This window comes from Pleurodeles waltl, chromosome 6 (assembly GCF_031143425.1).
Source record: "Pleurodeles waltl isolate 20211129_DDA chromosome 6, aPleWal1.hap1.20221129, whole genome shotgun sequence".
Classification (NCBI taxonomy): domain Eukaryota; kingdom Metazoa; phylum Chordata; class Amphibia; order Caudata; family Salamandridae; genus Pleurodeles; species Pleurodeles waltl.
In genome coordinates this window covers 937923223-937949273 of record NC_090445.1, presented here as the reverse complement: position 1 = coordinate 937949273, position 26051 = coordinate 937923223, and the positions used below count along the sequence as shown (strand labels likewise).

The following is a 26051-nucleotide window of genomic DNA, read 5'->3' as shown; positions in this document are numbered from 1 at the left end:
AAGGACAAACAGAAGGGCATATGCCTGGAACAATATAAACCCCCGATAATGCAGTAGACACCAAAGTCAGTGTCTTGACTGTATTTTTTTTTAACCGGCCCCCATGCTGGCATTTGCTGGTACAGAGCCCAAATGTCGGGGCGTCAGGCTCTGGCAGGCATGACTTGAAAGGGCTCTGCGGTTGGCACGCTGTCCGTAACATGGAGTCTAGAGAGGAACGTGCTGGCCGTGGAGAGTGTGTGCCACTTCAGAACTGCTCCTGTGAGAGCCAGAGTGTCCTCAGGCAGTAAGAGGACCGCATCACGTACTCACTGCCAGCCTCAGACGAAACCACTGATTTGCTGTGAAAAGTATGCACAGGATGTACCCACGATACCTTCAATGAAAATCAAGTCAGTTATCGCTCAAACATGCAGAATAAACTTAGGCAACATAATATTTTAACTACTGGTAATAGGACAAACAAATTTGAACCAGTGGTTTCCAATTGTCGGAACCACCACTCAATTGTCAACACCAGCACTTATGACAGTGTGCCACATGGTGGCACTGTTTGCCTAATTTGGAAATGAGCACAACAAAAGTTGTTTATTAATTCAGTGCACATTAAAAATGACTAATGCCTGCTGGCCAATTCATTCTTCTATCTTTGGGGACCTGAAATAATTAGAATAATTAGAATTGTCACACTTGTGGGAGTGTGATGGTTAGTAGTTCTTTTAGTACTGTCATGGACGGTTCTGCCAAGGGCAATGTATGGTGAAAGCTGGGGTATCATCCAGCAGTTGCTTCCTGACACGGGCCCTGACACTTATTATTTTACAAATTAAGCACCGACTATAAATACACAGATGGGACTGCCACTGTGTTTATTTATATATATATATATGTATATATATATATACACATATTCTCTCTCTCTCTCTCTTCCTCTCTGCACAGTGGCAGTGTCAGCTGTACTTCCTGTTGTTGTCTATTCTTCTAGTTTAGAGGATTCAAACAAAACTTGACATGGTTAGTTTTAAGTGTGGTATGCTGTTTTTTGTGGGATTTTGGGAAGAGAAAATATGTTAAAGGTGGGGGAGAGTCTAAAAAGGTATGTTTAACCCTTGTAGCTCCCATAGGAACCTGCTCACCAATACAAGAAAAAAACACTATACATATTTACATCAAACCTTGTGTGAATATAGACCTTTACTAAGAAAATGTACTTTACCTGGGTATAGATCTATTCAGTAGTTTTTGAGATATTAGCATTTGAAAACGTTGCTGGGTGGGCTTCAAAAGATTAATGCTTTAGTATTGGACCTGGCAGCTGGATGCAGTACATCACAGAAAAAAACTAGTAATTTACTAAAACACAATTAAAGGTTAGTTATTGTTCAGCAAACACAAATCCTTGAAAATCCCTAAAATTCACCAGTTATGGTTTTGGTGTTCAGTGCTGGTGTTGACAATTGAGTGGTGGTTCCGTGAATTGGAAACCACTGGTTCAAATTAAGCACTGTTTATGGTTAGTAGAGAGTTTCCATACAGAATTGGTTTGTTTTGCTAATAACGTTTGCGCTGTTTGATGAACCTTCACAGACGTTTCAAGCAAAAAGGTTCATCCACCTCTGCTCCTTGCTAGAAGGTTTCGGGGTGGTCAGTCAAGCGAGGACCAAGAAAAAAATCAGAGAAAAAAGGGGGTTCCAAAATATGTTTTCCCATGCAATTTTCTGTAGGAGCTTTAGACAACACTACAGCCAAACTAGCTGAATGGATTTACACCAGATTTGGCAAAAGGCTATATATTTACCAAGAAAGTGTGATATTTTGTGATTTAGTGTAAATCAGTTAGATAGGATTTGAAAAATTAAGGTTTAAAATGTAGAGTTATCTAGCAAAGCAGCACATGAAGAGAACTCTTCACTTGCGATTGAGGCTCTGGGACATGGTCAACGTCTTGTCAAAATTCAACAAAATAAGGTATAAGGAGCCTGCGTAGGGGATGTTCTGGCTCTTTTGGGAGGCCTGGGGTGGGGGGGGGGGGGAAGGGGGGGGGGTCCAAGAGGGACTGCCCCTTCCGTCTAATCAAAAAGATTGTTTTTCATGGTACTACCAAAGTGTTGTACAGCAGACCCTGGAACAGGAAAATACTAAGATAGGTACACACACACAGTCACATACACTCTCTCTCTCACACACACACTCACACATACCCACACACATTCACATACACACCTACATGAACATGCATAACTGACAAACACATGCAACATCCACACTCAACACCCACATGCAGAGTGATAACCCACACCTACAGACACACAACTTACAGACACACATACAACCAACACCTGCAGACACACACACCTACACATACACATACATACAGACTCATATCACTCACATAAACATGCAATACCTATACACATAGTATCCACACTCATAAACACAAGGACACCCACACCCATATACACTCTCATAAACACATGCAAAATTAATGATACTTTTTTCGTACTTGAATTGAACTTTATCCTTTAGTGTTTTTTAGTGACTATAAATATATATATATATATATATATATATATATATATATATATATATATCTATAATTATATGTATATAGGTATCTATGCATGTGTCTGTGTGTGTGTGTGTGTGTGTGTGTGTATATATATATATATATATATATATATATTCTTTTCTGCCAATTTACTGTCCGTGATCAAGACCGGGAAGGTCGAAATGCGTTGGTGTTAGTTGGTGGGGTTTTTCTTACTGAATAAAAGAGGATTGATGGAATCATGTGAGTGCGGCATCCTTAACTTGAGTGTTAAATTGGCAGAAAGATTAATGGGTATAGGTCCTTCCCTGATGCTGGCACCGACGTGTGACAGAGCGCGCCTTTTCTTGTGGACCTGGTGGAGTTGAAGATATATATATATATATATATATATACACATACAGACATATATTTAATTTACCTAGTGGTAGTCGCGGCTAGGCGGTTATAGATAGTTCTGCTTTTCCATAGAAAGAGCGTTTTTTTTGGTTTGCTAATGACATTGGCCCCATTTGACGCACCTTCACATAACTTTCCTAAAAAAAAAATTAAAGATTGGGGTGATCAGTCAAGCGAGAGCCGAAAAAAGGGGGTCCCAAAACACAAAATCCCCCTGCATTTTTCATAGACTTCTTTAAGATGGGCTACAGCAAAAATTGCTATACGGAATTGTACCAAATTTGCTATACCTTTGCAGATTCTGCTCTTTGTGATTTGGTGTAAATCCGTTCAGTAGTGTTTGAGAAATTAAGGGTCAGTGTTTGAGAAATTAAAGGTCATAAATACTGTATATTTTGGCAACTGGACTCCCAATAGGCTTCAAGAACCTTGTGGGAGTGCCAGTTAAAAAACAGAGGGCCTAATTACGACTTTGGCAGTCCTTTCATAGGACCGCCGAAGCCGCAGCAGGCAAAAGACCGCCAGTAATAGAGGTCTTTTGTCTGCCATATTGTAGGTTTTCAACTGGGCCAGTGGGCGAAAACAGCCTTTCCACCCGCTGGACCAGCGGAAACACACCACAACATTGACGGAAACTCGTAATCGAGCCGGCAGCAATATTGTGGTGGTCGGGTGCAACGTAATTCGGACAGTAAAATGTGCGACGGGGCTGTCCATGTAGGCCCCTGCACTGACCATGCCAAGTGCATGTGTCTGTGTGTGTATATATATATATATATATATATATATATATATATATATGTATATTTTCTTTTCTGCCAATTTACGGTCCGTGATCAAGACCAGGAAGGTCGAAATGCGTTGGTGTTAGTTGGTGGAGTTTTTCTTACTGAATAAAAGAGGATTGACGGAATCATGTGAGTGCGGCATCCTTAACTTGAGTGTTAAATTGGCAGAAAGATTAATGGGTATAGGTCCTTCCCTGATGCTGGAACCAACGTGTGACAGAGCGCGCCTTTTCTTGTGGACCTGGTGGAGTTGAAGATATATATATATATATATATATATATATATATATACACACACACATACAGACATATATTTAATTTACCTAGTGGTAGTAGCGGCTAGGCGGTTATAGATAGTTCTGCTTTTCCATAGAAAGAGCGTTTTTTTGGTTTGCTAATGACATTGGCCCCATTTGACGCACCTTCACATAACTTTCTTAAAAAAAAAAATTAAAGATTGGGGTGATCAGTCAAGCGAGAGCCGAAAAAAGGGGGTCCCAAAACACAAAATCCCCCTGCATTTTTCATAGACTTCTTTAAGATGGGCTACAGCAAAAATTGCTATACGGAATTGTACCAAATTTGCTACACCTTTGCAGATTCTGCTCTTTGTGATTTGGTGTAAATCCGTTCAGTAGTGTTTGAGAAATTAAGGGTCAGTGTTTGAGAAATTAAAGCTCATAAATACTGTATATTTTGGCAACTGGACTCCCAATAGTCTCCAAGAACCTTGTGGGAGTGCCAGTTAAAAAACAGAGGGCCTCATTACGACTTTGGCAGTCCTTTCATAGGACCGCCGAAGCCGCAGCTAGCAAAAGATCGCCATTAATAGAGGTCTTTTGTCTGCCATATTGTAGGTTTTCAACTGGGCCAGTGGGCGAAAAACAGCCTTTCCACCCGCTGGACCAGCGAAACACACCACAACATTGACGGAAACTCGTAATCGAGCCGGCGGCAATATTGTGGTGGTCGGGTGCAACGTAATTCGGACAGTAAAATGTGCGATGGGGCTGTCCATGGAGGCCCCTGCACTGACCATGCCAAGTGCATGGGCCCCCCCACTGTTCCCTTTCCGCCAGCCTTTGCATGGCTGTGAGACCGCCATGCAAAGACTGGCGGAAGGGGGACTAGGTGGATTGCGACTGCCGAGACCGACAGGCTGTCGAAAGGCGGCAACCTGGCTGTGCCGGCGGTCGGACCGTGGCCCATCTGCCACGGTCATAATACGGCTGTCGGACCCCCCTGTCGGCAGAATCCGACCGCCATCGCAAGTGTGGCAGTCTTGAGACTGCCACACTTGTAATGAGGGCCAGAGTGTTCAGATTGGCCCAGGGAGCTTTATTTGCCATGGGCCACATGAGTCTAACTCCTGTGACAGCGAGCACTCTGATTGGCTGTCAGCAGCATGAGAAAAAATACATCACTCATTAAATGTTACATGACATCATTGAAGATATCAATGTTGACATGATTGAGGACATGTCTGATGACATCATCCAATGTACTGCCCCTCAAATTCTTTTATAAATGGCTAGATCGTTTACAAAAAAAAAAATAGCAGTATAGGGCCCACAAACATATTGAGCATATATTTACTATCTGTACACATGTGCAGATATATGAAATGGAAACAGTGTTGCACTGGAGATAAGTCTGATTCAGTACGGTAAAAGCTGTAGGGTGCATACCGTAGTTATCAGTGGAGTTTAAAGTGCAAGCAGAACTTCACTTAAACAAGGTAAACTGGTGTGGGTTGCACATGTACATTTCTACATTTAAAATAGGTTGTGGCTTAAATTGAAGGCCTATTGCCAAAACATGCGAAATGTTAAAGCTTCTCCATTAAATAAATTATTCACCAGTAGATTTCTGTGTACGTGCTGATGCTAAACATTTCTCATGCAGTCCTAACAATTTGTGCATGAACTGGGGATTTATAAAGTGTAGACAGTTGTTTCCATAATGTCACTGTAAATTCTGAGACTCTATACATTGTTGTGGAATGTAAAATATATGGGTAACTCACAGATGCTTCAAGTTGCAGTATGATTGCAAGCATTGTTCTAATGTTCTATGCCCATCTGTTCATTTCAGGAATATGTGGAGAATACTTTACCAAACTGCGAAGGGTTGTCCATAAAGCCTGGTTGTGCATGCTTTATCATTGTCTAATGGCTAATGTATGCACACATGTGAAGCCGTTGACTTAACATTACATGTCATGTGAAGTATTTAACAACCACATCTCATGAAGATGTAAGTAATACCAAATACGTTTTTGAATGACATACACAGTGTAATAAGTTGCTGACTGCTTTAATATCTACTGAGCCATTGTGTTTCTTAAAAACCTGAATACGACTGAAGAAAGATCATAACATCTACTAAAAGAGGGTGACTTCACTGATATGACCTTCGTGCTGCAAAAGATTAGCAGTACAGCAGTGATAGAAAATTGGATTTGGCATTCCAGTTGGAAAAGAGCATAGCAAACGGTCACATTCAAAGGATAATGTCATCAGTGATGTCATCAATAATGAAATTTTACGTTATGAGTAATGATATGTGAGTATGTGATGTCGTAAGCAGAACATGGCGGGGTGCTAGTTATAGTTAGTAATTAGCTCAGTAAAGCAACTGGTGAATTTTTTTGTTTTTTGTTTTTCAGAAAAAAGATTTTGTGTTAATTCAACACGTAACTAAAATATCTCTTTAACATTAGTACTTTTTAGGGCATTTCTAGGATTTTTTAAAGTAAGGTAGATCTTACCAAAACAAGACAATACAGTTATATTACAAAAAAGCTGAATACAGCTGATAAATGCATTCTACAGAACATAATTACTTTTAAATACGAAGTTGCACTAATCCTAAAATGGTGTAGTCAACCATCTGAGAACATGATCAAAATAATTATCATTGCATTCCGGATGCCCAAATGATTGTACTTTGTGTAAACATTTGCCCATTGCTATCACCTTGAGCTTGCTTGGAGTGCTCCTTCAACAAATGTTGTATTTAAAGCAGATAGTTTACCCTACAAGGGCCAAAACAGTAGACAGGAAAAATGGAGTAGCTCCAAGGCAGTTCATGCAAGAGTGTTTAGGTATTGGTTTGTATTACTTCTCATTGAATATTACGTCTACATCCTAGCCAGGTGTGTGCCCTTCCCCCATACTATTGAGTCACCCGGCACCCTATTGAATCCAAGACTATAGCTAGCTAAATGGTGGCTGTTAGCTTTTCATCATTGGCGTGGTCTCTCTTAACTTTTTGCCTCTGTTCCCCAGGTTGTTGATGTGTGCTGGACTCTGATTTTGCTGTCTTTGTTAGTCTGGGCACTTTCCCACTGCTAACCAGTGCTAAAGTGCAATTGCTCCTATACAAAATGTGTATGTAATTGGCTTATCCATGATTGGCATATTTGATTTATTAGTAAGTCCCTAGTACAGTGCACTAGAGGTGCCCAGGGCCTGTAAATCAAATGCTACTAGTGGGTCTGCAGCACTGATTTTGCCACACACATAAGTAGCTCTGTGATCATGTCTCAGACCTGCCACTGCAGTGTCTGTGTGTGCAGTTTTTAACTGTAAATTCACTTGGCAAGTGCACCCACTTGCCAGGCCTAAACCTTCCCTTTTCTTACATGTAAGGCACCCCTAAGGTATGCCCTAGGTTGCCCCAAGGGCAGGGTGAAGTGTATGGTTAAGGTAGGACATATAGTCATGTGTGTGATATGTCCTAACAGTGAAATATTGCTAAATTCGTTTTTCACTGTTGCAAGGCCTGTCCCTCTCATAGGTTAACATAGGGGCTACCTTTAAATATGATTCAAGTGTAGATTCCCTTTGGGAGCGGATGGACATGTGGAGTTTGGGGTCTCTGAGCTCACAATTTAAAAATGCATCTTTTAGTAAAGTTGATTTTAAGATTGTGTATTTGAAAATGCCACTTTTAGAAAGTGAGCATTTTCTTGCATATACCATTTCTGTGGCTCTGCCTGTTTGTGGATTCCCTGTCTGGGTCAGTTTGACAGTTGGGCTGGTTGCACCTCACACTAGACAGTGACACAAAGGAAGCTGGGGTGTAGTCTGCATTTCCTGATGAGCCATCTGTGGTAGGAGGGAGGGGAGGAGTGGTCACGCACACATGAAAGGGCTGTGCCTGCCCTCACACAATGCAGTCTCCAACACCCTGGTGAATGTCTGGGGCCTGGCCTAGGCAAAGCAGGATTTCACATTCAAGAGAGACTTTGCTTTGAAGTAGGCCAACTTCAAAGCAGAAATTGGGTATAAGAAGGACACCCAAAACCACAGACTTTTGAACACTTCTGGAAACCAAGAGGAACCTCTGCCTGGAGAAGAGCTGAGGAAGAAGAGCTTCCCTGCCTGTGCTTTGTGGAGCTATCCTGCAATTGCTGCTTCTGCCAGAGTAAGAGAGCAAAGACTGGACTTTGTGTTGCCTTCCTTCTTGTGAAGATCTCCAAGGGCTTGAATTAGAGCTTGATCCTCCTGTTGTTTGAAGTCTCAGGGACAGCAAAGACCTCTCTCTGCCAGCACCTGGAGTCTCTGGAGAGACTCCTACCCAGCCCTGTGGTGCACATCCAGTTCCTGGGACCCTGAAAGGAGAAGCTGACAGCCTAAGAGGAAGAAATCCACGCACAGAACGCTGTGTGGGGAAATGATCAACGCAACTCTGATCTGCGGCTGCAAAATCGACGCGTCGCCGGCTTTGCAGCTGAAAATCGATGCTCGCCTGCAACGTGACCGACAAATCGACGCACGGACATGGAGAAACGACACGCAGCATCGCTGACAGAGGCTGGGAAATCGCAACCTGCACTGCCTGGTTTTCAGATCATCGTGCAGCTGAATTTCCGAAGCAAGCACCACTGGGCGTGTAAAAACAACGCAAGGCCTGCCCGGACCCGAGTGTGCTGACCGGATTGACGCATCGCTCTCCTGCGGAGAGAAGAAACGAAGCGCCCGACCCGACGAAAGGAGAAACAACGCAAGGTCTCGCTCGTGAGTGAAATCGACGCATCGCAGGCCCTTTGTGACGCTCACTCGCCCGTGCGGGGTTATTTTTGACGCACCCAAGGTAAATTTTCACGCTAACAGTGTTAGTGTGTGTTTAAAACTACATGAAGACTCTTTTTACTTTTTAATTGATAACTTGACTTGTGTATTGTGGATTTTTGTCTTGTTTTGTTTAGATAAATATTTTCAATTTTTGTAAACCTGTGTTGTGTCATTTTGTAGTGTTTTCATTAAGTTATTGTGTGTGTTGGTACAAATATATTACACCAAGCACTCAGAAGTTAAGCCTACTACTCTGCCAAGCTACCAAGGGGGTAAGCAGGGGTTAGCTGTGGGTGATTCTCTTTTACCCTGACTAGAGTGAGGGTCCTTGCTTGGACAGGGGATAACCTGACTGCCAACCAAAGACCCCATTTCTAAAATTGGTGGCAGTGGTGGGATTGGACTTGTATTTGTACTTGACATACAGTGATTAAGTGTACACTACTGTTCTGAGTGCAGACCACTACGTGGCCACATACTGCTTGTCTTGTGATTTTTGATTTTTCTCTTTTGCTTGGATTTTTCCCTACATCCGTTTTTGTGGTAATCTTGGATTGACTTCTGAACTTCATTTGGGGACTTGTTTTCTGCTTTTTGGAACTTTGCAATTTTGTTGACTTTTCATCATGTCCCAATCTGAAGATGCATCAGTTGGAGCTGCTTTTGACCTGGAGAAATTGGAAAGCTATACGAAGGCTCAGTTAAAGCAGTTCTGTAAAAGTTTTGACTGTCCCATTAAGAGCTCATCCAAGAAGGAGGTGCTGCAAAAGGCGCTGAGGGCCTGGGTGACAGCAAAGAGCACTGAAGGACACACAGAGGATGAGGAGGAGGAGGAAGGGCAGTCCATACACAATGGTATTGTGGGTGGGCCTGTTATGTCCAGGGAGATAGTCTCCAGAGCAGGTAGCAGTGTCTCATATAAGGGTCTGATCCCTGAAGAATTGCAGGACAGACAGGCAGAGAGGGAGCACCAGAGGGAATTGGAGAAAATGAGGATGGCCATTGAAGAGAAAAAGTTGTTGTTGGCTCATGAGCTCAGCTTGAGGGACCTGGATCAGAGGAGCCAGTCTAGTAGGGATGGTGGGAGCCACATCACAGTGCAGACTGAAAGGAGGGTACACATTCCTAAAGATCTTGTGGAGGATTACAAAAGGTAGGACGGCATATACTTGTGGTTTAAGGGGTATGAGTCTGCTCTCCATATGAGTCTGGTCCCTGAAGCTCATTGGGGGGCGGGTCTGCGGAAGCCCTTTGAGGTAGAGGGGAGGGATACACTGACAGCCCTAGGGGATACTCAGAATCTCATCTACTCTAGCATGAAGGATGCCCTACTCACAATGTATGGTCTCACCCCTGAGCAGTACAAGGATAAGTTTAGATCCTACAAGAAGAAGGAATCCCAAACATGGTTGGAATGTGTTGATTCTTATTGCAGGTCACTGGATAGTTGGGTAAAGGGCAGTAAGGTAACTGCGTATGAGGGGCGTTACAATCTGATTGCTTGGGAGCACTTGTACAGTTTATGTTTTCCAGAGCTGCGCCAGCACACCTGATTGACAGCAAGCTGACTGACCCCAGGAAGCTTGCACAGGAAGCCGACTGCTGGGAGAGCACCAGGGTCCAAAAGTGGTATGGGGGAGACCACGCCAAGGGTGGGCAGGGTTCCTCTCAGAAGAAAGGGGGGATAAGGGAAAATAGGGGGAGTTCTCTAAAGGGCCCCAAACTGATTCCCAGGGTAAGGATTCCCAACCCCCCAGTGAGAAGAAGCCATGGTTCTCCAAAGGGAAGCCAGTGGCATGTGGTCCCCCACGTAAATGCTATGCATGTGACCAGGTGGGTCATGTGAGGGGGGACCCCAAATGCCCCAAAAGTACACTGGCACCCACTGATGCGCTGTCCCAGGGTTTGGGCAGTGTAGCGCTTGGGAAGGAGTTGGCTCCAGGTGGGTGGAAGCCAGCTGAGATGACCCTTGTCTCACTAGGGGACAGTGAGATGGTCCAGAGAACCCTCGTGCCTGAGAACACTAGGAAGTACAGGCAGTGGGTGACCATCAATGGACAGAGGATAGAGGCTGCGAGAGACACAGGAGCCAGTGTGACTACAGTGAGGATTCCACTGGTGTCTGAAGAGCAGATTGATCCCCGGGTACTTCACCAAGTAGTTGCAGTGGACAACTCAAAGCGCCTGTGCAGAGTGGCGCAGGTTCCCTTTGAAAAGGGGGGGGGGGGAGTCTCAGGTTCTTTGAAGGTAGCTGTGAGTCAAACCATGCCTGTTGATTGTTTGCTAGGCAATGACCTGGAGGATTCCCCTTGGAAGGAGGTGGACACAGGTCTCACTTGGAGATGTTGGGTCTGCCTGGGTGGGTGTGCCTATCCCCCCGGTCAATGGCAGCTCGTCAGGGTAGTCAAGAGCCCCTGGAGCCTGAAACATTGGCCCAGGGGACTGCCAAAAAAGGAAGGGCAGGGGGCGTGGGAAACCGGCCCCAGAAGTTCCCACGGTCCGGGAGGAGTCGGAGCCTGAGGGTGACGCCCCGGAGCCTACAGGGGAACAGGTGGCTGAACTGGGGGAGGTCCCTGAGCTGTTGCAGTGGCAGCAGGAAGGGGGGCCCACCAGGGAAGCATTCTGTGCAGCACAGAAGACATGCCCTACTCTGGAGGGTTTGCGGCAGCAGGCTGCAGACCCGGCGGCTGGCAAGGAGCTAGGATCACACCTGATTTATCGGGAGGATGACCTCCTGTATTGCGAGCCTAAGGTTCCTGAGCCTGGGTCAGCCCATGTGCTGGTGGTACCCCAGTGCTTCAGAGCCTTCCTACTGGGGTTGGCAAATGATGTGCCTTTAGCTGGACATTTGGGGCAGGACAAGACCTTTGAGAGGCTTGTCTCCCACTTTTACTGACCCCTAATGCGCAGGCACTCAGATGCACATTGCAGGTCCTGTCAGACTTGCCAGGCAAGGGGCAAGAGTAGGGGGAAATGTAAGGCTCCCCTCCAACCTTTACCTGAGGTTAGTACTCCCTTTGAGAGGGTAGGTATTGACATTGTGGGGTCTCTGGACCGCAAGACAGCCTCGGGCAACAGGTTCATCCTGGTCTTGGTGGACCATGCCATCCGGTACCCAGAAGCCATTCCTCTGAGGTCAGTCACTTCCCCTGTGGTGGGTCGTGCAGTGATGGGGGGGTTTTACCCACATGGGGTTCCCCAAGGAAGTGGTATCTGATAGCGGTACCAACTTCATATCCACGTATATGAAGTCTCTGTGGAAAGTGTGTGGGGTGACCTACAAGTTCATCACACCTTATCACCCCCAAAGTAATGGTTTGGTTGAGAGATTCAACCGCACCTTGAAAGGCATGATTCAGGGCCTGTAAGAGCCCGTGAGGCGCAAGTGGGACGTCCTCTTGCCATGCCTTCTGTTCGCTTACAGGGAGGTGCCTCAAAAGGGACTTGGGTTTAGTCCCTTTGAGCTCATCTATGGCCACCCTGTGAGGCGACCTTTGACTCAGATGAAGGAGGCTTTGGAAAAAGCTCCTAGTAACCCCCCCAGGATGTATTTAGCTACATGCTGGCTTTGAGAAACCAGACTGCACGCTTCAGGAGTCTCGCAGAGGAGAACCTAGAAGCAAGCAAGGAGGATATGAAACAGTGGTACGACCGGAATGCCACTCTGGTCGAGTTGCCACCTGGTCAGAAAGTGTGGGTGATGGCGCCAGTGGAGCCTAGGGTGCTCTAGGATAAGTGAACTGGGCCATTTGAGGTGGTGGAGCACAAGAGTGAAGTCACCTACCTGGTGGACTTGCAGTTTCCAAGGAACCCCTTAAGGGTCCTGCATGTCAACAGCCTCAAACCTCACTTTGTGCGAACTGAACTGTTCATGCTCCTTGCGACAGATGATGGGGTGGAGGATGAGAGTGAGCCTCTTTCTGACCGCCTGTTTGCAGGAGAAAAAGATGGGTCAGTAGAGGGAGTGATCCTCTCCTCCTCCCTGACTGAGGAGCAGCAGGGTGACTGTTGCCGCGTGTTGGGACAGTTTGCCTCACTGTTTTCCCTGATCCCAGGAGTCACACACTTCTGCACACATGATGTGGACACTGGAGACAGTACACCTATTAAACACAATGTTTACAGGGTGACTGAGAGGGTGTGGGCATGCATTAAGGATGAAGTATCCTAAATCCTTACCCTAGGGGTTATTGAGCACTCCAGCAGTCCTTGGGCTAGCCCAGTGGTATTGGTCCCAAAGGCTGCTGCACCTGGTGCCACTCCAGAACTCCGGTTCTGCGTGGACTATTGGGGACTCAATGCAGTCAGCAAGACTGACGCACACCCCATCCCCGAGCTGATGAGCTCATTGACCGGTTAGGAGCTGCCAAGTACCTCAGTACGTTTGACTTAACATCTGGGTACTGGCAGATTACCTTAAATGAGGGGGCCAAGCAGAAGTCAGCATTCTCTACCCCAGATGGCCACTTTCAACTTAAAATCATGCCATTTGGGATGAAGAATGCCCCTACCACCTTTCAGAGGTTGGTCAACCAGGTGTTGGCTGGGCTGGATGAGTTCGGTGCCGCCTACCTGGATGACATTGCGGTGGTTAGTTCCACATGGGAGGAACTCCTGCAACACCTCTGGAGAGTGTTAGAGGCACTGCAGAAGCCAGGCCTCACTATAAGGGTGAGTAAGTGCCAAATAGGGCAGGGTTCTGCGGTGTACTTAGGACACCAGGTGGGGAGTGGCCAGAAGGCACCCCTACAGCCTAAGATTGACACAATTCTGGCTTGGGAGCCTCCCAAGACCCAGACTGAAGTGATAGCCTTTTTAGGTCTCACATGATACTACAGGAGGTTTGTCAAGGGTTATGGTACCATTGTCACCCCCTTGACTGAGTTGACTTCGAAGAAGCAACCCAGGAAAGTGATCTGGACAGAGGCTTGCCAAAACGCTTTTGATGCCCTGAAGGCTGCTACGTGCACAGCACCTGTGCTGAAGGCACCCGACTACTCCAATGAGTTTTCTGTGCAAACAGACGCCTCAGAGCATGGTATTGGAGCAGTACTCTCACAGCTTAATAAAGAGGGCCTAGATCAACCTGTAGCCTTCATTAGGTGGAGGTTACTTCTTAGGGAACGTAGGTGGAGTGCCATAGAACGTGAAGCGTTTGCTGTGGTCTGGGCGCTGAAGAAGCTAAGACCGTACTTGTTTGGGACTCACTTCCGAGTTCAGACCGACTACAGTCCCCTCAGATGGTTATTGCAGATGAGGGGTGAGAATCCAAAACTGCTGAGGTGGTCCATTTCCCTACAGGGGATGGAATTTACGGTTGAACACCATTCTGGTACAGAGCACGGCAATGCTGATGGTCTGTCCTGGTTCTTCCGCCTTAGTGATGAGAACTCCCATGAGGTTGGGCAGTTGCTCCCCACTTTCAGCTGGGGGGGGGGGGGACACGTGTTAGACTTTTCATCCTTGGCGTGGTCTCCCTTAACCTTTTGCCTCTGTTTCCCAGGTTGTTGATGTGTGCTGGACTCTGATTTTGCTATCTTTGTTACTCTGGGCACTTTACCACTGCTAACCAGTGCTAAAGTGCAAGTGCTCCTATTCAAAATGTGTATGTAATTGGCTTATCCATGATTGGCACATTTGATGTATTAGTAAGTCCCTAATACAGTGCACTAGAGGTGCCCAGGGCCTGTAAATCAAATGCTACTAGTGGGCCTGCAGCACCGGTTGTGCCACCCACATAAGTAGCTCTGTGATCATGTCTCAGACCTGCCACTGCAGTGTCTGTCTGTGCAGTTTTAACTGTAAATTCGACTTGACAAGTGCACCCACTTGTCAGGCCTAAACCTTCCCTTTTCTTACATGTAAGGCACCCCTAAGGTAGGCCCTTGGTAGCCCCAAGGGAAGGGTGCAGTGTATGGTTAAGGTAGGACATATAGTAATGTGTTTTATATGCCCTAACAATGAAATATTGCGAAATTCGTTTTTCACTGTTGCAAGGCCCATCCCTCTCATAGGTTAACATAGGGACTACCTTTAAATATCATTAAAGTGTAGATTCCCTTTGGGAGCGGACGGACATGTGGAGTTTGGGGTCTCTGAGCTCACAATTTAAAAATACATATTTTAGTTAAGTTGATTTTAAGATTGTGTGTTTGAAAATGCCACTTTTAGAAAGTGAGCATTTTCTTGCATATACCATTTCTGTGGCTCTGCCTGTTTCTAGATTCCCTGTCTGGGTGAGTTTGACAGTTGGGCCGGTTGCACCTCACACTAGACAGTGACACAAAGGGAGCTGGGGTGTAGTCTGCATTTCCCGATGAGCCATCTGTGCTAGGAGGGAGGGGAGGAGTGGTCACTCACACCTGAAAGGGCTGTGCCTGCTCTCACACAATGCAGTCTCAAACCCCCTGGTGAGTGTCTGGGGCCTGGCCTGGGCAAAGCAGGTTTTCACATTCAAGACAGACTTTGCTTTGAAGTAGGCCTACTTCAAAGGAGAAATTGGGTATAAGAAGGGTACCCAAAACCACAGACTTTAGAACACTTCTGGAAACCAAGAGGAACCTCTGCCTGGAGAAGAGCTGAGGAAGAAGAGCTGCCCTGCCTGTGACTGTGCTTTGTGGAGCTATCCTGCAGTTGCTGCTTCTGCCAGAGTAAGAGAACAAAGACTGGACTTTGTGTTGCCTTCCTTCTTGTGAAGATCTCCAAGGGCTTGATTTAGAGCTTGCCTCCTGTTGTTTGAAATCTCAGGTACAGCAAAGACTTCTCTCTGCCAGCACCTGGAGTCTCTGGAGAGACTCCTACTTTGCCCTGTGGTGCCTATCCAGTTCCTCGGACCCTGAAAGGAGAAGCTGGCTAAGAGGAAGAAATCCACGCACAGAATGCCGTGAGGGGAAAAGATCGAGACGACTCCGATCTGCAGCTGAAAATCGACGTTTGCCTGCAACGTGACCGAAGAATCAACGCACGGAGCTGAAGAAATGAATCGCAGCATCGCTGACGGAGGCTGGGAGCTCGCAACCCATGCTGCCTGGTTTATGGATCATCGTGCGGCTGGATTTACGTCGCAAGCACCGCTGGGCGTGTAAAAACAACACAAGGCCTGCCAGGACCTAAGAGTGCTAACCGGATCGACGCACGCTCTCCTGCGGAGAGAAGAAACAACATGCCCCGAACCAACGAAAGGAGAACCGACGCAAGGTCTCGTGAGTGAGTGAAATCGACGCATCGCAAGCCCTTTTTGACGCACCTGCGCCCGTGCAGGGTTATTTTTGATGCACCCAAGGTACATTTTCACGCTAACAGTGCTAGTGTGTGTTTAAAACTACATGAAGGCTCTTTTTGTTTTTTAATTAATAACTTGACTTGTGTTTTGTGGATTTTTGTCGTTTTGGTCATTTTCTAAACCTGTGTTGTGTCATTTTGTAGTATTTTCATTAAGTTACTGTGTGTGCTGGTACAAATACTTTACAGCTAGCACTCTGAAGTTAAGCCTACTGCTCATGCCAAGTTACCAAGGGGGTAAGCAGGGGTTAGCTGAGGGTGATTCTCTTTTACCCTGACTAGAGTGAGGGTCCTTGCTTGGACAGGGGGTAAACTGATTGCCAACCAAAGACCCCATTTCTGACAGTGGTGGTGGTGTAAATAATGGGCCATTAAATTACACTTATTTTGACCAATAGTGCCACAGCTTTTAATTGAGGAATGCAGGACTAGCACACATTCTTACCTCAGAAATATGTCAATGCATGCAGCAAATTAAAATACTGCAAATGCACGGTATAGAGGGACTTTGCCGATACAGGCTCCTTCCTCAGTTTTTACCAAGAACATCACAGTTGTTGACTGCCTTCCCCATGGCCTGAAACTTGGACTATTTATCTCAAAGAATAAAAAACATTAAAAATACAGCCATTCAGCCATTTATTTTGTGAAGCTTTCTCTTCAAATGGATATATCTGCTCAAATTACTACCAAAGAACATAGGGGGTCATTCTGACCCTGGCGGTCATGGACCGCCAGGGCCAACGACCGCGGAAGCACCGCCAACAGGCTGGCGGTGCTTCTGGGGCCATTCTGACCGCGGCGGTACAGCCGCGGTCAGAAAAGGGAAACCGGCGGTTTCCCGCGGCCCCAGGGAATCCTCCACGGCGGCGCTGCAAGCAGCGTCGCCATGGGGATTCCAACCCCCTTCCCGCCATCCTGTTTCTGGCGGTTTTCACCGCCAGAAACAGGATGGCGGGAACGGGTGTTGTGGGGCCCCTGGGAGCCCCTGCAGTGCCCATGCCACTGGCATGGGCACTGCAGGGGCCCCCTAACAGGGCCCCATTAAGATTTTCAGTGTCTGCTTGGCAGACACTGAAAATCGCGACGGGTGCAACTGCCAGCAACTCCGGAGCCGGCTTCCTCGTTGCTGGTGCTTTCCCGCTGGGCAGGCGGGCGGTCTTTTGACCGCGGTACGGTCTTCTGGCGGTTCCGGCTTCCGGCCCGCGGGGGTCAGAATGACCCCCATAATGCCAAACAAATGACTTTTTATCTGAAAAAATTATTGGTAGGACAATACAAAGATGAGGACTCTTCCAAATCGGCCTTTCAGTTTTGATGAACATAAAAAGACAGTCCTGAAGATAAGAAAATGAAAGAACAAATCACAGTAAGCTTCAAATGCCCCCCTACAAGAAACCACAAGACAAAGTACAAACCTCCCGAAATGCACATTTTCAGAGGCATAAAGAAGTTACGTTCCTACAGTAAACTGGAAATGATTGAAAGCAAGAATAATAATTCTGAATTTGAACACATTTACTTTTCACCATATCTAACATTATTAAATTATTAAGAGGTATTATAAAGCATTCTTGTAAATCACTGATCTACTGGTCATATCCATTCCATTATTAACTTCTGATTTTTCTAACTTGAGTTAACATAATGACTAAACGCCCGCTGGGATACCTCTTGCATTTGCAGAAAATAATCTTCCAAACTGAAGTTTTACTCTTTCCGGTGCCCAGGCATAGCTTTAGAATTGCTGCCTGGGAAAGAAGTACCATACCCATGACAAAAATGGAATGTCATGGAGCCACATAAGACATACTTGCACTTCCAAATACATTCCTGTAGAGGCCCAGACCAAACAAACATGGAAACAACAAAATTGCGATGGTTTACAACAGACTTTTTAAAATCACAAATGCATTACAGCCCTAAGAGACAACACACGTACTTGTAGGGTTCAGGAAACACTAACCCCATATGGGAGAATGAAAAGCTAAAACAAAACAATTCAGTTTTAATAGACACGCCCTGCCAGGAACCCAAACCTTTGAAAACAGTTATTCGAAATCAGAATATGCACAGGCAGTCTTCACAGCTAAAGCATAACTGCATTTCTTTCTCACTTAGCCAAAGTTAACTAGGAAATTTCAGAATCCCTTGCTGTTATTATATCGCTTAAGGGTTTGGCAATGTTGCAAGCAACATTCATTACACACAACCTAAAATTGGAACAGGTAAAATAAATGAAAAATCAAGCATAGGTATGACAAGTTAAAGAAGGTGTTCCAGATACTGGCAGCCATTTAATATTCCACCATATTATACCATCAACAATGTATTTACATTATGGTTTTATGATGTTCAATAAAAAAAATAAATCACAATAGGCAGATATTAGCGTGCAAAATATAAAGTAATTATAAAAGTAAAGTAGAACTATATTACTGTACCTTTTCCGTTGCTCAAGAAAAGCTTGTTTCTCCTTTAATTCCGTAAGTGCAGTTTTTTTGCGTTCTTCGGCTCTTCTGTTCTGAATTTTTACATCATACATTGAAGGATCAGTCAAATTGCTCTTCTTTCTTTGAAAATATATGAATTTTACTCTTTGTAGTACAAATGTATATGCAAAGTTGTACAATATGCATATGGAAAATACAAATTAAAATGGCAAGGCATAGCAATAGATATCATGACAATCTGTAAAAGAAACCCGTAACAAGGGGCAAGTGCAAGCCAGCTTATGATCAGACTGTTCCTGCAAACGGATTTAAAGAGCACCGGAGTACTGGCTTTAAGGTCGTGTAGAAGACACCATCTTAAAGGGTAAGAAGGAGTCTGAAATACAAGAATTAAACAGGAAATTCCACTCTAGACACTTGTAAATAAAAGTCATCTTAGATAAAGTGATCAAATGAACCATAGACTTGTTCTTTCACATGCTTAAGAAGTAACTGTATGCTTGGCGAATAATGACGTTATCTCAGTCAATCAACAGAAAGAAGCCATACCACTCTAAAACTGGCAAAATTGACAATAGTAAATTTTGCCAGCTGTTCACAAGAAATCACAATGAACAGCATGGGTACATCTGTGGTGGGATGCATTTTACATTTTAATAAGCATCCACAAAAGAAGACTTGCATGAGATGTCTTGTGATACTGAACAGCAAGGACTAAACCTTTCATCAGTCAGAATGATGCCAACGTCCAGCATAAACTGACTGGTTAAGCCTCATTAATTTATATTTCTTGGAATCTTACACGTAATCACAGAGATTAAGTTGGAGATGCCTAAGAGCATTACCCTAATGCACCTATCCACAGTGCCAAACAAAAAGAGGCCAGAGGCGTGTCTATATATGACACTTTTCCATCTTCTAGAAAAAAGAATCAGCATTCAGTTCCCTCTGCAAGATGTCTGCACTGTGACAAATTCTGTGGTATAATTAGATGACTAAACTAGCATCATAAAAAAAGCTGGTGTGAGGAATGTAAAATCTGAATAACATGCCACCCACAGAGGTACTAAACCCCTCATGCAAAACCAAGAGTTCCCAAAATTTATTTCTAAGTGAATCCCTGCCTGCCTGGTAAAAATGTTAAATCGGCATAAACGCAGACTAAAGTGACCTACAGGAAAGGACAACGGACTCAATTTGTGGCAACTTGACGGCATCTATGGTATGATTAACCAATTCATACTCATATCTGATGTTCACCATTTCTATAAGCTATGTTGGGAGTCTCAACAGCGGTGTTCATCTTCCCTTCTGGTTTAACCTGTGTTGTCATACATGTATAATTGTGGTTCTTATATTTCTCTATGAAATTTCAATAAAGTGATTTGAAACTATATGATCTACAGTTCCTACACCTGGTAAAATGCTCTTGTGGCACAACAGTGGCAATTCCTGGCACGGTGTGTGCATCCACAGCACAGAAATGGTTCTTTAAGTATCATGGTAATTCTTGTTACATTGTGGACATCTATTGCACAGCAGTGACAAATCTTGACATATCATGCTGTCTGTTAGAAATGGGGTCTTTGGTTGGCAGTCAGGTTACCCCCTACCAAGCAAGGACCCTCACTCTAGCCAGAGTAAAGGAGAATCACACTCATTTAACCCCTGCTCACCCTCTTGGTAGCATGGCACGAGCAGGTAGGCTTAACTTCAGGGGCAAGGTGAAAAGTATTTGTACCAACACAAACAGTAATATAGTAAAAACACCACAAAATGACTTAACACAGGTTTAGAAAAATAACCAATATTTATCTAAATACAACAAGACCAAAGCGACAAAAATTCGACATACACAAGTCAAGTTATGAATTTTTAAAGATTAAACTTAAAAATAGCGCTTAGAAACACAAAATGCTTCGATGAGGTGTTAACACAGTGTCATGATGGAGTCGTTCCCCACAATCCGACGCCAACGGCGCCGGGCACGAAGTCACACAGACCCCCAGGTACAGTACCTTAGTAAAGTGTGAAAACAAGCCGGTGCACGAAGTCGGGGATCGCGGCCTTTCTGGATCCGAGGTGGCGTCGGCTCAGGTGCTGCGGGACGAAGGAGCTGAGGAGTCACGAAGAGTCGTCAGGTCCTTGCTGTGGAGCGGTGGAGGTGAGGCGGCGTCTGTGCGAAGCACTGAATCTGCGCACTTCAGACATAGTCGATATCCGACGGTCACAACGTAGTGCAGCGACTTCCATGGAGTCGCGGACTTCGGCGGGCTGCAACGGTGTTGGGCCTGCGAGGGTTGTCGCACTCCAGCGAGGACAATGGAGTCGGTTGCAGGCGGCATCACCGGATTCGGCGGCGGCATCGGTCCAGCGTCGTCCGAAGTCAGTTTTCTTGGATTTTCACCAGCTTCTCCTTTCAAGGGCCTAGGGACTGAATAGGGCAACACCTGTCAGGGAAGGAGTCTCGGCAGAGAGTCCAGGTGCTAGTGGGGGAAATCTTTGATGGCCCTGAGACTTCAGAACAGGGGGCAAGCTCAGTCCAAGCCCTTGGAGATTCTTCTCAAGCAAAAATATAACACAAAGTCCAGTCTTTGTCCCCTTTCCCAGGCAGAAGCAGCAACTGCAGGATAACTCCACAAAGCACAGGCAGGGCAGCACTTTTCCTCAGTTCTTCAACTCTTCTCCTTGGCAGAGGCTCCTCTTGACTCCAGAAGTGATCTAATTTTCAGGGGTTTTGGGGGCTCTTCTTATACCCCTTTCTGCCTTTGACATGGGCCTAATTCAAAGGAAAGTCTCTCTTGTTTGTAAGATCCTGCCTTGCCCAGGCCAGGCCCCAGACACGCACTAGGGGGTCGGAGACTGCATTGTGTGAGGGCAGGCAAAGCCCTTTCGGGTGTAAGTGACCACTCCTCCCCTCCCTCCTAGCACAGATGGCTCATCAGGATATGCAGGCTACACCCCAGCTCCCTTTTTGTCACTGTCTAGAGAGAGGTGCAAACAGCCAATCTGTCAAACTGACCCTGACAGGGAATCCACAAACAGGCAGTCACAGAATGGTTTAAGCAAGAAAATGCATACTTTCTAAAAGTGGCATTTTCAAACACACTAAAAACCAACTTCACTAAAAGATGTATTTTTCAATTGTGAATTCAGAGACCCTAAACTCCATATTTCTATCTGTTCCCTAAGGGAATATCAACTTTAATAACATTTAAAGGCAGTCCTCATGTTAACCTATGAAAGAGATAGGCCTTGCAATAGTGAAAACTGAATTTGGCAGTATGTCACTGTTAGGACATGTAAAACACATAAGTACATGTCCCACCCTTTACATACATTGCACCCTGCCCATGGGGCTACCTAGGGCTTACCTTAGGGGTGCCTTACATGTAAAAGAAAAAAAAAAAGGAAAGGTTTATGCCTGGCAAGTGAGTACACTTGCCAAGTCGAATTGGCAGTTTAAAACTGCACTCACAGACACTGCAGTGGCAGGTCTGAGACATGATTACAGGGCTACTAATGTGGGGGGCACAACCAGTGCTGCAGGCCCAATAGTAGCATTTGATTTACAGGCCCTGGGCACCTCTAGTGTACTGTACTAGGGACAAATTAGTAAATCAAATATGCGAATCAGGGAAAGCCAACTACACATACATTTTACATAGGAGCACTTGACCTCTAGCACTGTGTGATGCTATTAATTGTGTTTAACCAATGACTGTGTTTCACAATTGCGCATATTAGTTGCTCAATGTTCATCAGTAGCACATTACATGTTGTGTTCAGTTTAGCTGCCTATTGGCTTTAACATGGAGTTAGACATTACATTTGGTATTTGGGTTAGCTGCCTATTGGCTTTGACATGGCATTAGCCATTACATTCTGTATTCAGTTTAGCTGCCTATTGGCTTTGACATGGCATTAGACATTACATTTGGTATTTAGGTTAGCTGCCTATTGGCTTTAACGTGGGGTTGGACATTGCAGTTGAGACATTGCAGATGAGCTGTGTTTTTCCAAGCTGTGTTTTTCCACATGGTAGACCAAGCTGTGTTTTTCACACCAGACCTTAGCTGATAAGAGCACGTAGATTTTGTGTTTACCTCTCAATCCAGTCTGAGAACGAGTGAGGCGCGGAGAATTGACCACTCTCCAAGTTTCTTCGGTTCTCACACTGAGTTTGCCTTTAAGGATGACTCTGGACTACAGCAGAGTTAGATTGAATCTGCTTGACTTCAGACAGGAACGGAGACGTCAGTTGCCTGTCTCCCGTTTGGGTAGAAAATCTCTTTCTCGCAGGTGACCGGAGTCATCAACTTGCAGACCCCAGAAAGATGAAGCAGTAATAGGCCCTACGGTGATGCAATTTTGACTTTTATGCTTTGCTTTGAAGTTATGCTATAATATAATCACATGTATTTGCTGTGTACATTGCAACTGAGAAGTACTTTGATATATTTTGCTTTCATTGCTGCGACTACTTTTGAACGTGTGCTTCCAACCTACTAATTTTGTCTCTCAGGAACCTCGTAGTGAAGTAATAATAACAATAAATGTCTTCTTTAAACTCAGAAGTGCATTCCAGAGAGGTTCTCTAAACTCGGTTATGAGATAAGAGCAGGAAAGCAGAACACACTGGATAGCAGTGTTAAAGTGCCCAGAGTGACAAAAACAGCAAAAACAGAGTCCAGCATACATCAACAACCTGGGAAACAGAGGCACAAAGTTAGGGGAGACCATGCCAAGGATGCCAAGTCTAACACTGTCCATGGCATCCACACCTACTATAGTGCGGACTTCTGCATTATGGTGGTAATTCATGCTCTATGGCAGGGCATGATAGTGCACACCATAGCAAAACTTGGGCCTTGGGTAACAGTGGTAATACCTGGTTTGATATGTGCAATCATGGTAAGATACTACCAATGCATGCATGTAAATAATTTTAACTAGATTCAATTTCATACGGGTAAATAGGAGAAAGAAAGCAAGGCAAGTTACCTGTTGAACCTGAACACTAGTGTACATATTATTCAGCTCTCTCTCCATGGGCCAGGATAGCTATGTCTTTGCAAATGCCTGGGTTTTGGGGAGAAGTTCAGGTAAGGCAAAACCAACAACATCTGTAAATAACAGTGTATGATTTGCACTTCCGACCAAGTAACACTTATGTGTGGAAAGATGTGAATCCTGCTGGCGCTATAATGTAGGCCTTTATCTTTGTTGCTGCCATTACTGTTTCCCTCTGTAAACTACTTCCCAGGGCCACAATGCTCGTCGTCATATCCAGCGTATCTTTTCCAGGACACCACCCCTCCCCCATTGAACAGCTAAATTATTCTTTGAAGGTCCTGAAGAAAAGCAAAAGTATGGAGCATACATACACAACATCTGTCATATGCAGCTCTGATTACATTCTCTAATATTTCTACCCGCTGTTCTAATCACACCGCTTAAGGAGGATGCTGATGTTTTTAGAGTGCACAGCAGACTGCTTGATCAATACAGATTCTGATACAGACATTCCTGCCTGCAGAAGTGCCCCAGGTAGATAGGAGCCTTGGATCTGCTGTATTGTGCATGTTTGAAAGGTACTAGGCAGACATGGGCGTCTTCCACACAGTAAACTGATGCGTTTGAAGCCTGCTTCTTGGCTTTGTTCCATTCCCTCATCATTCTTCCTATAGCTCTGATGAGGCAGTGTAAATCTTTCTAGCCCCTTTTCAGTTCTCAAGCATGCTAATATGCCATGGGAAGCCTAAATCAGGAAAAGGCCAATAACAGAAACACTTCCTGAAGATGGGCTTTTGTAAACTCAAGGTGTGGCACACCGCAGTAGTCCCAGTAGTAAATAAGTGGGCTGACAAGCACAGCCAGTGCCTGGTAGAAATTTTGATTGGTCACAACGGAAAACAGAGGGAAGAAGTGTTCAAGGTAGGCGGTTTCCCACTTCCTGACCTGCTCCTACTCCTCCTTAGTTCCAAGTGGGCTTTTGCTGTCCCAGAGTGGGTACCAACCTCCCACTGTATTGCCCAGCCTACGCTAATAACACAACTGAGGAATGAAACTAGATAGAGCCTGCCTGTTAATGCCTGACGAAAGATCGCATGAGCTTTGGCAGGAGACATTTGAGGCATCATTGGTCACTTCTTAAATCTGAAGGAGAGGGGAGATCTAAGAACATGTCCATGGCTCAAGGAAGCCTAGGAGTGACTATCCTCTACATTGACTTTCAGTGATTACATTTCTCTTGCACAGCCAGTCACATAACTTGCCCTACCCTTGCCTCTTTAAAAGACATTTTGATTGTACTAGGACATAGACCTACAGTACAGCTACCTGCTACATTCTTAAATAGAGGCCCTGTCCACTTCTCACCTGAAATATAGTGATTTTGTCAAACTCCTACATCTGCGTATGATTTTTCCAATTTTCACTCTGCACCACAACTTTTTTCTGATGCATCACTGTGTTCATTTGACACCAGGAGCTTTTTCCACATAGGATGTGCTTTAATGACATCACTCTAAACAGTGCCACAATGTTGTGCCAAGATTGCAAAGCTACCTCTCACAGCTGCGTTACACTGAAATGTAATGCACCATCCAGTAAACTACCCTCGATCCATTTGTGCTACCTCGATTGCACTGGATTTAATTTCTGTACACTTTAGATTTATCCACTACGTTCATAATGTGCAAAGCTGGTGTCCTCGTTCCCTCGTAACTCAGGGTGACATAAGAACTGAGCAGTAACGTAACTGCTGGTTCAAGGGATATTAGCACACTTGATAGGTTCAAGATACGTTTATGAACTGGTAGCATCCCAGAGCCTGTGTTTTAGTCTTTAATTAGGGGTGACGTTTGTTGAAGCTTGGAGGAAAATTCCCCTTCATTGAGGAATTAAATTATGAGTTGGATTACGAGACCAGCAACAGCCTAGACAGGCCGATCCCGGTCATGTTAGTCCTGCACATCTATTCACTGGGAGAAAGGGGTTTGAAAGAACAATGATGTGAAAAATGCTTTACATTAATTTCAGCCACCTTTTTGCCAACTCATCAGCACATACAGGAACTGGCAGTATAAAATCAGCCTTGGGTCTGCACCAAAAGGAACATTCAATCAGAACTTCTAGAACATGTCCCACCTGAACAGCAACATAACCAACCCCAGACTGGTATTGGCCTATTTGGGCCTTAACAGTGAGGTGCAGCCTGTGTCTTTTGACATGGAGAGAATGGGACCCATGTCTGTTTAGTCTACGGCTTGTCTGTTTGTAGTGTGGCATGGTGGGCAAACAAAGTTGGCCTACAAGCAGCCTTGAGTATTTATCAGTGGCTAAGATTAATTCAAGCATTACATTCAACATTTTTTTGTTTTTCTCAGAAGGGGATTTTAAAGGTCTTTATTGTGTTGGCTATATCCAATTTAACAATCTGTTTAAAGTCAGGAGAATTAAACTAGCACCAGACAGAAGAGAGCCCCAGGTGAGACTG

The 26051-nt window shown here is 45.0% G+C and overlaps 1 protein-coding gene across 8 annotated transcripts in view; it reads right to left on the bottom strand.

The window, feature by feature from the left end:
* Positions 1–26051, bottom strand: part of LRRC27 (leucine rich repeat containing 27) — a 463960-nt gene that overhangs the window by 166045 nt on the left and 271864 nt on the right. For all 8 annotated transcript variants that reach the window (XM_069239754.1, XM_069239755.1, XM_069239752.1 and 5 more), the window contains one exon: positions 18542–18670. In XM_069239754.1, the coding sequence (XP_069095855.1) occupies positions 18542–18670 (129 nt within the window). The remainder of the gene's footprint in view (positions 1–18541; positions 18671–26051) is intronic.